The 12,127-nt window shown below is 37.0% G+C and overlaps 2 protein-coding genes across 3 annotated transcripts in view; one reads left to right on the forward strand and one right to left on the reverse strand.

The window, feature by feature from the left end:
* Positions 1-11,554, reverse strand: part of CD1H11orf58 (chromosome D1 C11orf58 homolog) — a 12,960-nt gene extending 1,406 nt beyond the window's left edge. Inside the window, exons 1-4 of the mRNA XM_049639994.1 lie at positions 11,358-11,554; positions 6,008-6,091; positions 3,001-3,061; positions 1,253-1,398 (exon numbers count right to left, since the gene is read on the reverse strand). Coding sequence (XP_049495951.1) covers positions 1,253-1,398; positions 3,001-3,061; positions 6,008-6,091; positions 11,358-11,420 — 354 coding nt within the window. The 5' untranslated portion in view covers positions 11,421-11,554. The remainder of the gene's footprint in view (positions 1-1,252; positions 1,399-3,000; positions 3,062-6,007; positions 6,092-11,357) is intronic.
* Positions 11,555-11,695: 141 nt separating this feature from the next.
* SOX6 (SRY-box transcription factor 6) overlaps positions 11,696-12,127 on the forward strand; it is a 687,546-nt gene continuing 687,114 nt past the window's right edge. For both annotated transcript variants that reach the window (XM_049617879.1, XM_049617886.1), the window contains exon 1: positions 11,696-11,778. The gene's annotated coding sequence lies outside the window, so the exon portion shown is untranslated. The remainder of the gene's footprint in view (positions 11,779-12,127) is intronic.

Raw genomic sequence — 12,127 nt, forward strand, 5'->3', positions numbered from 1 at the left:
CTTAAAACAGCTCACTCCCTAGCCATTAAAATCAAGTTTTAAGACTGCTATTATGATCAAGAGCTGCCAAGTGAAGACCTGAGGACTCCAGCATTGTCATGTTTTACATATTAGGACTTAACTAGGATTTTGTTCTAAGAAACAGCTTTGAACGGAGGGCCTGAGTGGCTCAGTCAGTTAAACGTCCAACTATTGATTTTGGCTCAGGTCATCATCTCAGAGTCGGGAGATCAAACCCCGAATTGGGCTCTCCATTGGGCACGGAACCTGCTTGGGCAAGGATTCCTGCTCTCTCTCAAAAAAAAAAAAAAAAGAGAAAAAAAGAAACAGCTCTGAAGACCACTCACCTGCTCCCCTCCCTCTAGTTTGAAAGCTACTATATCTTCCTGAAACAATATATATTTTTTGAAGTAAATAAGGCAAGTTAACCACTGACTCATGGAAATGTGGAAAAGTTATCAATGTTTTATGTATGATATTACTTTGGAGTAGTTAACCGGTAGTTATATTATGAATAAGGATCATGGAAAATAGAGAAAGAGGGGCACGTGGGTGGCTCAGTTGGTTAAGTGTCCAACTTTGACTCCGGTCATGATCTCACGGCTTGTGGGTTTAAGCCCTGCGTTGGGCTCTGTGCTGAAAGCTCAGAGCCTGGAGACTGCTTCATATTCTTACACTGTGTGTCTCTCTCTCAAAAATGAATAAACATTGGGAAAAAAAAAAAAAAAAAAGAGAAAGAATCTCCTAAACTAGTATTTACAGGAAATACTTCCCCTAACCTGTATGTTGTTCATGCTTATTAAAGATATGCCCTGATGTATCTAAGTAGAATTTACAGTAAGCTTCTATCAGAAAACATCTGTAAAACTCACAAAAGTATCTCTTCCCATTATCTACAAAGACCTGTTTGGGCATACAGAAAATTAAGTAACTGTATAAAGAAAGCTTTCTACACAGGATTCTTTTTTTTTTTTCCAAAAATTTTTTTACACTTATTTATTTTCGAGAGACAGAGAGAGACAGAGCGTGAGCAGGGGAGGGGCAAAGAGAGAGGGAGACACAGAATCAGAGGCAGGCTCCAGGCTCCGAGCAGTCAGCACAGAGCCTGACGCGGGGCTCGAACCCACGAACTGTGAGATCATGACCTGAGCTGAAGTCGGATGCTCAACCGTCTGAGCCACCCAGGCACCCCTCTACATAGGATTTTTAATTGCTAGAGTAACCTAACAGATATAAAGATATCAATTTAGAAATTATCTTCCCATTTAAAGAAAATGTTAATTACTACCTCACTGAAGCCAAGTCCACAATGTCGTCGATATCTTCCTGATAATTTACTGTCCATACTTTGCTGATATTGAGACTCCAGTTCTTCATTAATTTTCTTGTCTTCTTCCCCTGCATGTCCAGTGTACTTTGGTTATGTTTCAGTCAAATTAATAAAAACATTTGATTACACAAAAAACCCATATTACAGATGCTATTATATTCAGGGCTGATTTCTCTGTGACTAATTTTATAATGAATTTTGTGGATAGGTTTCTCTATACCATACGTAGTTACCTAACAGGCATAAAATAATTGAAAGATGTATTTATGATTACTTCTTTAGTAACCAACCCTCTAAACTACAAGTGTTTATAAAAGATGAAGAACTTATATTTTTTTATGTGAGAACTTAAACCCAGACCCACAGTCTCAAAACTGAAGTTCAGATACTGTAAATACTAATTACTAACAACTTTGGGCCTTAGATGTTTTATAGTTTATTTATAGTCTAATAAATAACCGTTCTCTTGAAAGTTAGAGTTTTCTCCCACATTCAAAAAACCACCAACAAACAAAAGCTTCTGTCTTTGAACAGAAACAATGAAAAGGCAGGCAACTCTGTTCAGAGAATGGATAAGTAAAATGACACTGTAATGGCTCTACTTTCTTACATATCAGTTTACTGAAGCAACATAAATTCCTTTAAAATTCTGTTATTACATACCATTTGATGCATTATTTTTATATATACTGTGGCTTATGTAAATTATGAAGCAGTATACTAAACTATGAACTTACTACTCAAGAACTAGAGCATTACTAATGCCATCAAAGCTTTGTGAGTATGCCATTTTAATTTGTAAATGAGAAATTTCACTTTAATCATAAATGGTAGTGTCTGCATTATTTTTATTCATAAATTCTACAGTTTTAAAGAATAAATGCAGCAGTTAAATAGTTTTCCATTCTGCCAAGCTCAGGGATTCTTTTTGCCTTTTCTACCAATGCAAATCAATTTAAAATAATTGTTTAACATTAGAAAAATGAAACACCTATTAATTTTCAAAAATGTGCTACATATTCTAGGTCAGTATAAGGTGAATTTAAATAATTTAACTAGAAGATTTGTTAAATATGATCCAGATCATTATGCTCTGTTATTAATAATGTCCAAGATTAGGGTCAATTTTAAGTAGGAGAAAATTTCATTTGATAGCAGCCTGAATTCAAATCCAAACTCTTCATTTTCGGCTTTTACTTGAAAGGTTTTTTATCTAAAATTAAAAGTTAATTTCTTCAGGCTTTGCAACAAGTTTATATTCTTTAAGGATTTCAAAATAAAACTTAGTGAATAAGTTCAAAACCAGTTTAATATACCAACTAGAACACCATACGTTAAATAATTTATAAAATAAAATACATAAATTCAATACATACCGTAATTGGCATTATGAGTCATAAAACCTCACTATAATTAAAATGTTATAAATCAGTAAAAATGAAGACAGAAAAAAGTTTCTTAGTTAGAATATCATTGATATATACTCTCAAATATTTAAAAACTAAAGTATATGCTAATTATTACATGATATACACGTTTACATATACATTTCCAATTCTAATATTTTAACCACGAATACAATTATACAAGTCAGAATATCCTGAAATACATACAAATATTTCATATTCCAAATATAGCATTACCTCTTAAATTATATTTTACTTTCTTACCTGTTCGGAAGTGAGATGTTGATTTGTGATCGCCTATAACAAGACGTCCAGTATGTTCTTTCTGTAAGAAAGTAGAAAATATACTAGAATTTGAGACCACTAATTTAAAATAATTAATGAGTGTCTACTATGTGCCCAACACTGTTCCAGGCTTCTGGGATACAGCAAAGAAAAAGAACCAAATTGAGATCCATAGCTTTATAGAACTTACATTCTAGCAAAGGTAGAGATAAGGAAGGGAAATGAAATCAATAAGCAAATATATAGTACGTTAGAAGCTTGTGTCATTAAAACAAATACACAGAGCAGAGAAAGGAAGTAGAGAGTATGTTGAGATCATGCTGGAATTTCAAATAGGATAGAAAACTAAAAAATTGAGTCGATATAAACATTTTCGTTCCTAAAAGGCCAATTAATGCGTTGCTTTAACTCTCCCACCTCCTCTTTCTGATCCTCAGGCACATCTCACAGGGAGAAAACAAATGAAATTATTTAGCTAGATAAAAATGAAGTAACTGACAGACTTATAATAAACAAAAAGTATACAAAATAAAAATAATCACTATATCACAATCAAATATCCAGCTATTATTTGACTACAATAAATACCCTATCTTAAACTGTCAAAAAGAACAGAATTTAAAATAATCTAATTCTATAAAACATAAAAATAAATCCTGATTCAACATTACTAATTATCAGGCTACATAATTACTCTCAATTACCAGTTACAACCCACTCTTTATAGTTCATATAGATCAATGACTCAATATACTGCTTCTTTAGATTGCAGAAGACACCCCATTAACAAGATTTGAAAATATATAATGCATCAAGTTATTTGAGGATGAGGACAGCAGTGCACTGGTCTATTTATACTTTCAGTTGGTTCTCCCTCTGACCAGTAAAATACTCATGGTAGCTGGCTAGGCTTAGGAATATAAATATACTCGGTGGCCACAAAACAGAATAAATCTAAACAGTCTATATAAAAGATCAAAGCTACAATCTTGCCCTTTCTAGGAAGAATTTAACATATGCTAAAGAAATGAATTACTAGTAGCCAAATTTCTTCTTCTTAATTGTTTGATTTGTTCTCCCCCCCCCAACCCCAATTTTAATGAGATATATTTGACTACTGGTAGCTAAATTTCATACACTTTATGTTAGGGGATTCTTCCTAAATACTTAAAGAGTTTTCATTCTACTAGGTTGAGTATGCCCCCTAAATTATTACTTTACATACTCTTAGCAAATATTTTATTTGTGTGAATCAAGAGTAACTTCACACTACTTTCTAGGATAAATTACAGATTAAAAAATTTTTAATGTTTATTTTTGAGGAGGGAGCATACATGTGAGTGGGGGAGGGGCACAGAGAGGGAGACAGCATCTAAAGAAGGTTCTGCACCATCAGCACAGAGCCCAATGTGGAGTTTGAGCTCATGAACCGTGAGATCACGACCTAAGCCAAAATCAAGAGTTGGATGCTTTACCAACTGAGCCACCCAGGCAGCCCAATAAAGTACAAAATTGTTGGGAAATCTGAATTAATGAGATATTATACAAATGAATCCTTATTTAGGTCTTACTGTGTTGCATGATGTCTCCCTACCCTGAACCCCATTGTTCTAGTCTGGCTAACTCCTCTTCGTTTTACCAATTCTATTTCTGGAATGCTTTCTTGTACCATTGAGGCAGTTGGCTACCCTTGTCTGCTGATTCACAGCACTATGCGCATAGTTCTTTCACAGCAATTATAATTCTACATTATCTGGTTTCCTCTACATGAAGGCTCCAAACACGTGTTAATGATCTATGTGATCCAAGACCTAGTATACAGTACCTGGCACAGAGTAGACAGCCAATAATTGTTGGTTAACGAGTAAGATAAAAATGTGTGTCCACACACAGACCTGTAGACAAAGGTCCACAGCAGTACCATTCATAAGAGCCAAAGAGTGGAAAACCCCAAGCGTCCATCAACAATGAGGGGATTAAAAAAAATTGTTGGTAAAATATATGAATGAATCCCTGTATGAATAAAGACAAAGCGCAGAATTTAGTTTTGACGAACTTAACCGACTGAGCCACCCAGGCGCCCTGTTGACAAGCTTAAAAGAGAAAAGTTTTCTTATTTTATCCACATTTGGTTTGCACAAAGATTTTTGGGACAATGTTAGGAAAATAAATTTACTTGCTTATACAAAATAAATACCTAGAGATACCTGTATTTGCATGTAAAAATTATTGCTAGGAACAAGAGGGTATTTTCTCCACTAATGTTTTCCTGGCACCCATGGCTTGTATTTCCTACTGTGATAATGAAACTGAAAGGGATTTCAAAATATACTGAAAATTCTAAAAATTAAGTTTTGGGGGCACCTGGTGGTTCACTCAGTTGCGCGTCTTGACTCTTGATTTCAGTTCAGGTCATGATCTTAGTTCATGAGATAGAGCTCCACATCAGGCTCCACATCAGGTTCTGAGCTGACAATGCAGAGTCTGTTTGGGATTCTCTCTCTCCTCTCTACTCCTCCCCTGCTTGCACTCTCTCTCTCAAAATAAATGAATAAACATTAATAAAAATTTTTTTAAAAATTAAATTTTTGATAAAAGCTTGGTTACTACGTCAAAGGCTGGCAAGAGCTATAAAATATGAAAGGACTACCATTTGGTCTCCCCAGAAATACCTTCTATTAAATCATTAGGCTAACAGATAGCCAATCATAAACTTTGTTCCACTGCAATCTCCTCAAACCAAAGTTTTTCTCTGTTCAATCTCTAAGCCTTACTGCCCCGTGGCATTGAGAATCCTATAAGTGGTTCAGAAATAGTATACATTTTAAGTGCTTGGTTAGGTCAGCTGTGTTTCCCAAAGCCAAAAGTAATAATGCAGACCAAGAAAATGAGATCCAAATATATTGTCTGGGTCACTCAACAGACAAAATAAGGGCATTACTTTCACAGAAAAGACTTTAAAAAATACATACTGTTTGATGCTTACCTTTCCTGCGCCCATAAGTCTCAAGAACTTTTGTTTTCTTTCCTCATTACCTAAGTCTGCTGCTTCCCAATTGCTAGATCCAAGCTGCAAAAGAAATTTGCCAATTAATTTTTTTGCACAATAAATACTTAAATATTTAAAGTCTACCCATAACTCCCAATGAGTTTTTTTTCCCCCCTCCCTGTCATTTTTAACTATAAACAGGGCTCACTGTTTTTGTTTAGGAAGTTAAGCACATACATCATATTCAAACTTAAATATACTCCTTTTCTGTTACCTCAAGGCAGAATCCTTTAGTTCTTTTGCAGCCAGAGCTCTGAATTCTCAGAAGTCTGCATTTATCAGAATCACCTGGAGGGTTGTATTAAAACCCAAACTACTATGCTATAACCCAGGAATTTTAGATCTAGTAAGTGTGGGGTGGGGCTCAAGGATTTCATTTCTAACAAATTCCTAAGTGAAGATGATGCTGTTGATGTTGACATGGGAACCACACTGTGAGACCTACTACCTTAAAGCCTTGCAGGGCCCTAGAGTACCCAGGATTTTGAACCCAGAGGCTGCCACAGTTGTTAGTTGGGCTTTAGTGATATTCTAAGAACAGTGTAACATCAGAATCTAATGGACCCAATTTTAGGTTTTCAATTTCTATTTTGTGCAGTTCTAGTTATCTGTGAGGATTGATATGTTAAGACTTATCAATTCTTTCCTAAAGGTCTTCTGAAGAACAGAAAACTTATTTTAAAAAACAGTAAAACTCATTCTACCCTATAATTATCAAATGGTCAGTTGAGCCCTTTTACAAATCTAAGAATTACGGAATCCTAGTGATCATATTTTTCCCTACATTTTGAAACAAAGGTAGGAAATATTTCATTATGATTCATTAGTTATTGCCAACTATGCTAAAAATGACTAAAATAAGAAAATAGAAAAATGGTAGAAGAGTTTTCTCATGTTGTCCAAAGTACTGCATCATCTTTCAAGATATCACTCCTCTGGGGGCGCCTGGGTGGCGCAGTCGGTTAAGCGTCCGACTTCAGCCAGGTCACGATCTCGCGGTCCGTGAGTTCGAGCCCCGCGTCAGGCTCTGGGCTGACGGCTCAGAGCCTGGAGCCTGTTTCCGATTCTGTGTCTCCCTCTCTCTCTGCCCCTCCCCCGTTCATGCTCTGTCTCTCTCTGTCCCAAAAATAAATTAAAAAAAAAAAAAAAAAAAAAAAGATATCACTCCTCTGTTGTGTGCTTCTAGCTGTCATGGACAGAGTTGAGAGTCCAAAATTTTTCACTTCTACTCCTAATGGCAACTGGGTAAAAAGTGAAAACTGACAGCAGTCATTTCACAATTATTAGATGAATAAAATAAATGCAAAATGGTAGGTAGTGTACCCTAAACTAACAATGGCAAAATTAACTGTATATGCAAAACTCTTAGACTATGAATTTTTGGATGATGAAGCACTAGAAGACTTTTCTCCAACCCAGGAATCAACAAGAGACAAAGGAAAAAAAGGAAAGAAAGAAAAAAAGACAAAAATATGGCACTCTTATCTAAAAAGTCATTCAGCAGGGAGGACTTCATCTTGCAATACTGTGCAATAAGAGCCTGAACTATCCTGTTTTTCTAAAAATATGTATGCCTGTTTCATCTCTTATGGTATTTATAACCAAAATTTACTTGATAGCATTTGAAACTGGACAGTGCTGAAGGCAGATATGTATACAAAGGTGACTGGAAGAAATGTGGAAATGAAAACATTCATTGGATTCAACTTTGTAATTGAGTTTATAATCTAAAAAGGAAAATGTTTAAAAATATGGAGCAAAGATGACAACCCCCGTTTTCAACACAAAATCATGAGCACAAAGGTTTAAATTCTTCAAGTATTGTATTTTGATGATGCAAATGCTAGAACTGCAAACAATAATAAGACTAAAATCTATTAGAAATTTAAAATCTGAAATTATATGTTCCAGTTTTACACACAACTGACAAGCAGTTAGCTGTATTCAGAGGCTGCTAATCATTTTGGGTAAATATGTCACGAAAATCAGGAAACTGTGTAACAGAAATTTGGGTTTGCTATGTTTACATTCATATTAAAATTTTCAATAAAATTTTTTTTGCTGTCTTTATTCTTCTGGGAATTATCTGTAGCAGATTTACAGAATATAAAAGAAATGATGGTGACCATTTCTCTGAGGATATGAGAGTTAAAGTATTTGTACAACAATGGACACTCACTGATGGTCCTTTAAATTCCTTTTGGTTGGGAGCTTATATGCTTTCATGATTTTGGCTACCTAACTTGCAGAGCTCTACTTTCTATCTGACAACTCATATCTTTTTATAAGCCAGTTAGTTCTTAACTATTTCTGGCTGAACATAGTTAAGAAATAAAAGGCAAAGTACTAGTGAAGCTTAAGTTCTGATTCTCACTACATCACTTGCTCTCTGTGAGCCTGGACCTGGCATTTAATTTCTTAGTTTTCATTCCTTATCTACATTAAGAAACTTCTTTAAAAGACTATCTTAATAACAAAACCCAAGAACTGCATAGTGTTTTACAACTTACAAACGACTGTTCACTTCCATTCTCTCAAGAATCCATTTAATAAATAAGAACACTGAGGCAAAGGGACTTAAAAACTTAAGTTGCTTACTCTGATCCTCTTGCCTTAAGTTTTTTGCTCTTTCCACATCATATTGTACATGATCAAATGGGACAGAATACGTGGAAGTACTTTATGAACTACAGTTATAAAAGTTATGGAATCAAGGTAAAAACAAAACTGTCTAAAAGCCAAAACTTTTCTGAACCATTTCTATTAAAAGAGCAAGTATCTTCAATGTCTTTACATAAGTAATCCTATCCTTTACAATATCTGATCCTAATGTTTTTTCCAATCAAGTCCTGGTTCTTCCTTTCAAAGACATTAGCATACAACACCAAGTACCTTGCCCAAATGCTGCATTCTCAAAAGCTCATGGGTGCCTGATAGATTCTTAGAGGGTCTCCATGAGTTACCACAATTAACTTCCCCTCTCCTCCTACTTCCTACATAGCTTTCATTTCTTCAAACCAATGAGACCATTTTTAAATTCTTTACCCTTAAAACCTTTTACTATAGAATTACAGTCAATTTACCTCCTCCTGAATACATATGCTAGTAACTCTTAGAATTTACTTCTAACACTGTCAGCATTTTCCTAGAGCTGGATTCCATGTTTAATACCTACTTTTAATATCTCTCAAAATGTGTTACCCCCATTTAATATGTGAGGTCAGTAGGCAAAAAAAAAACTTTATCTTTTACATGCAATGGATGCTCATTAGAAATTGATGACCAACTACAACTTTAATTATAATTGATTTTCTACAATTTAGGTATGTATTTCAAAAGTATATTTTTAAAATTCTGTATACAGCATTTAAAATATTTTTAAAAGAAGTACTTAAAGATAACTCCCAATTACCAGTAAAATACTCACCTGAAAGAAACTGACTTTAAAAAAAAATCACTATCAAAAGACAAGTTACTCTATTGTACTTTAACATAAAATTAGCAACATAATCATTTTTAGAGTCTGTTAAAGTTGCAGGGCCTAATCCTGAATTGCAACTATAACCATCTCCTTCAACTGACAATGCTTATAAAATTGGAAAAGATCTTAAAGGTCATCTAGTTTAAACTGATCCCATCAGACAGAAGCTGTTAGTTAATTACTTAATCCCTTTAACTTTGTTAAATTACCTAAATCAAGAGTTTTCTGTTAAGCTAAAAGATTGTTTGTTTCTGAGTCTAGCAAAACAGGTGCCACAGTTAAATACCACGAGGAAAACACTGTAATAGCTTTTAAAATGGCACCCAGGTTACTCAAATGCCTTTAGACAAATGCCTGACAAGTACTGGATTGCCATATTAACAAGATCTAAAGCCAGAAGCAGGTAAGAACATGGCACATGAAAAAAATCTCTCATTATGTAATTATTCACCCCCAAATCTTTACTGATTACTAATCTTTCTGCAGAGCTAAATTTAATTTAAGGACCTTGGTATTCTAGTCTTAACACCAACCACCACCCATCCAAAGTGGGGTGGGTCTTAACATCGTCTCATTTGCTACAACTTATATACAACAGTAGTCTTTAATGAGCTTTTTAATGGTTCACCAAGGAAGGTATTATGAAAGGCACTGAACTGCACTATAGAAATAAAGAACTCTAGGGGCGCCTGGGTGGCTTGGTCGGTTAAGCATCCGACTTCAGCTCAGGTCATGATCTCACGGTCTGTGAGTTCGAGCCCCATGTTGGGCTCTGTGTTGACAGCTCAGAGCCTGGAGCCTGTTTCAGATTCTGTGTCTCCCTCTCTCTCTGCTCCTCCCCTGTTCATGCTCTCTCTCTCTCTCAAAAATAAATAAACGTTAAAAAAAAAAAAAAAAAGAAATAAAGAACTCTACATGTTCAGAAATTAATAGTGCTTTAAACAATAACTGAAAGAAAACTAGATGTCGTCCTTTTATCATCCTTAAAAATGGCATTTCGATGCCCCCCGCGCCCCAAAATTTCTCAATCAACGTTCCCAAGGCGTTTATTCATTGTATGAAGGACCTAGTTTTCCGTTTACTGCAGTCTCCATGACACTGCGCTAAGAGCCAGGACAAATATACAAAAAGACTTAGGGACAAGCACCGTCCTTCATTTTTGAATTCCCAACATCTGGCATAGCAGTAAATATTTAATGGATTACTTTAAGGAATGGTTTGCTATTTAAGCTGACAAGCTTTGGGTTGGGGGGTGGGGGAGAAAGGTGGCTGAAATCAAAATGGGCTTCTAGGTCTTAACATCTTAGACCTCGCCACCATGCGTCAGTACGAAATTACTCCCCTGGTACAATATTCGGTTCAATACTGTTTTCCGTTTACTCTTTACAGTACATTGCAAAAGTAATAACGGCCGGAAAATCTGTCCAAACGTGCACCACATCTTGACATTGTCACAGGAGTATTTTAAACCTCAAACAGGGAGGATCCTGCCATCCCTATCCTAACTAGAAAGGCCCGACAAAGAAGCTTCATCAGCCCCCAAATAAGCTACTCGACCCTCTTAGGACTTCCTTTCTCGAACCCCCTTCCTACGCAGGTCTCTGGCTCTTAGGGTGTAGACCTCTTAAACCTTCCGACACTCAATTAAGGAAGGGAGACATTTCCCAGTCATTCTTCTGGTTCCTCCCCCTCGGCCCTCCCCCTTCGGGCCACCTCAGACGCTTCCTCTTGCTTAATCCACCCTTCCCGGCCTACCCCAGCCTTTAGTAGGCCTCAACCCTCATCCACTCCGCCATTGTTATTTACATCGTCGTCTGGGGAGGCTGAACGCTTCACCCCGTGCGGATGGGACTCCCTGGCAGCACTCATCGTTGCGGAGACCCCGACGGGCAACGCCGAACCCACTCGCCGTTCTCTTCAGCCCCAGCACCAGCAGCCTGCAACCTGCCACGGGCCCAAGCAGCGCCACTCCAGAACGCAGAGCCCCTCCAGGCCTTCTCCGCCACAGTCGTCACCGCCGCGGCTACTCGCCACTACGGAGCACTCTGGCAGTTGTAGTTTTCCGGCTCAATCCATACCGACTAGAACGTACGGGATGGATGGGGCAACTAAAACTACAATTCCCAGGAAGCTCAGCGGCGCAGATCGCGCTGTGTGGCGGGAGTGCCCTCTGAAGCTCCGCCTTCATGGGCTGGTGGAGGGAGCTTTCCCGCGGATGGGTATGGCGGTGAGCGTTCGTTTAAAGCTTCGTTGCCACAGAAAGAGCCTTAGCGGCTTCGTCGCCACAGAAAGAGGGTTTTCACTATGAGATGCTGCCCTACTGACAGAGCGTCTGTCATAGTTAAGCACCGAAGTTTAAATGTAATGTTTGGAGATTATTGAATCCTCACGGATACCCTCCACCCGCAACGAAACCCTTAAAAAAAAATGGCTTCTACTGTTTCCATCCTGGCGTTCTCTATTGCTCTTAAGGGATTTCTAGGTGATCGGCGGTGCGGCTTTCTAGAAGATTCTGATGAATATTTTTGCCGCTATCTCATTCTCCCTGAAATGAGTTCAGTGTGGTGCTGGTTAAT

Source organism: Panthera uncia, chromosome D1, assembly GCF_023721935.1.
Source record: "Panthera uncia isolate 11264 chromosome D1, Puncia_PCG_1.0, whole genome shotgun sequence".
In the NCBI taxonomy this organism is placed as follows: Eukaryota; Metazoa; Chordata; class Mammalia; order Carnivora; family Felidae; genus Panthera; species Panthera uncia.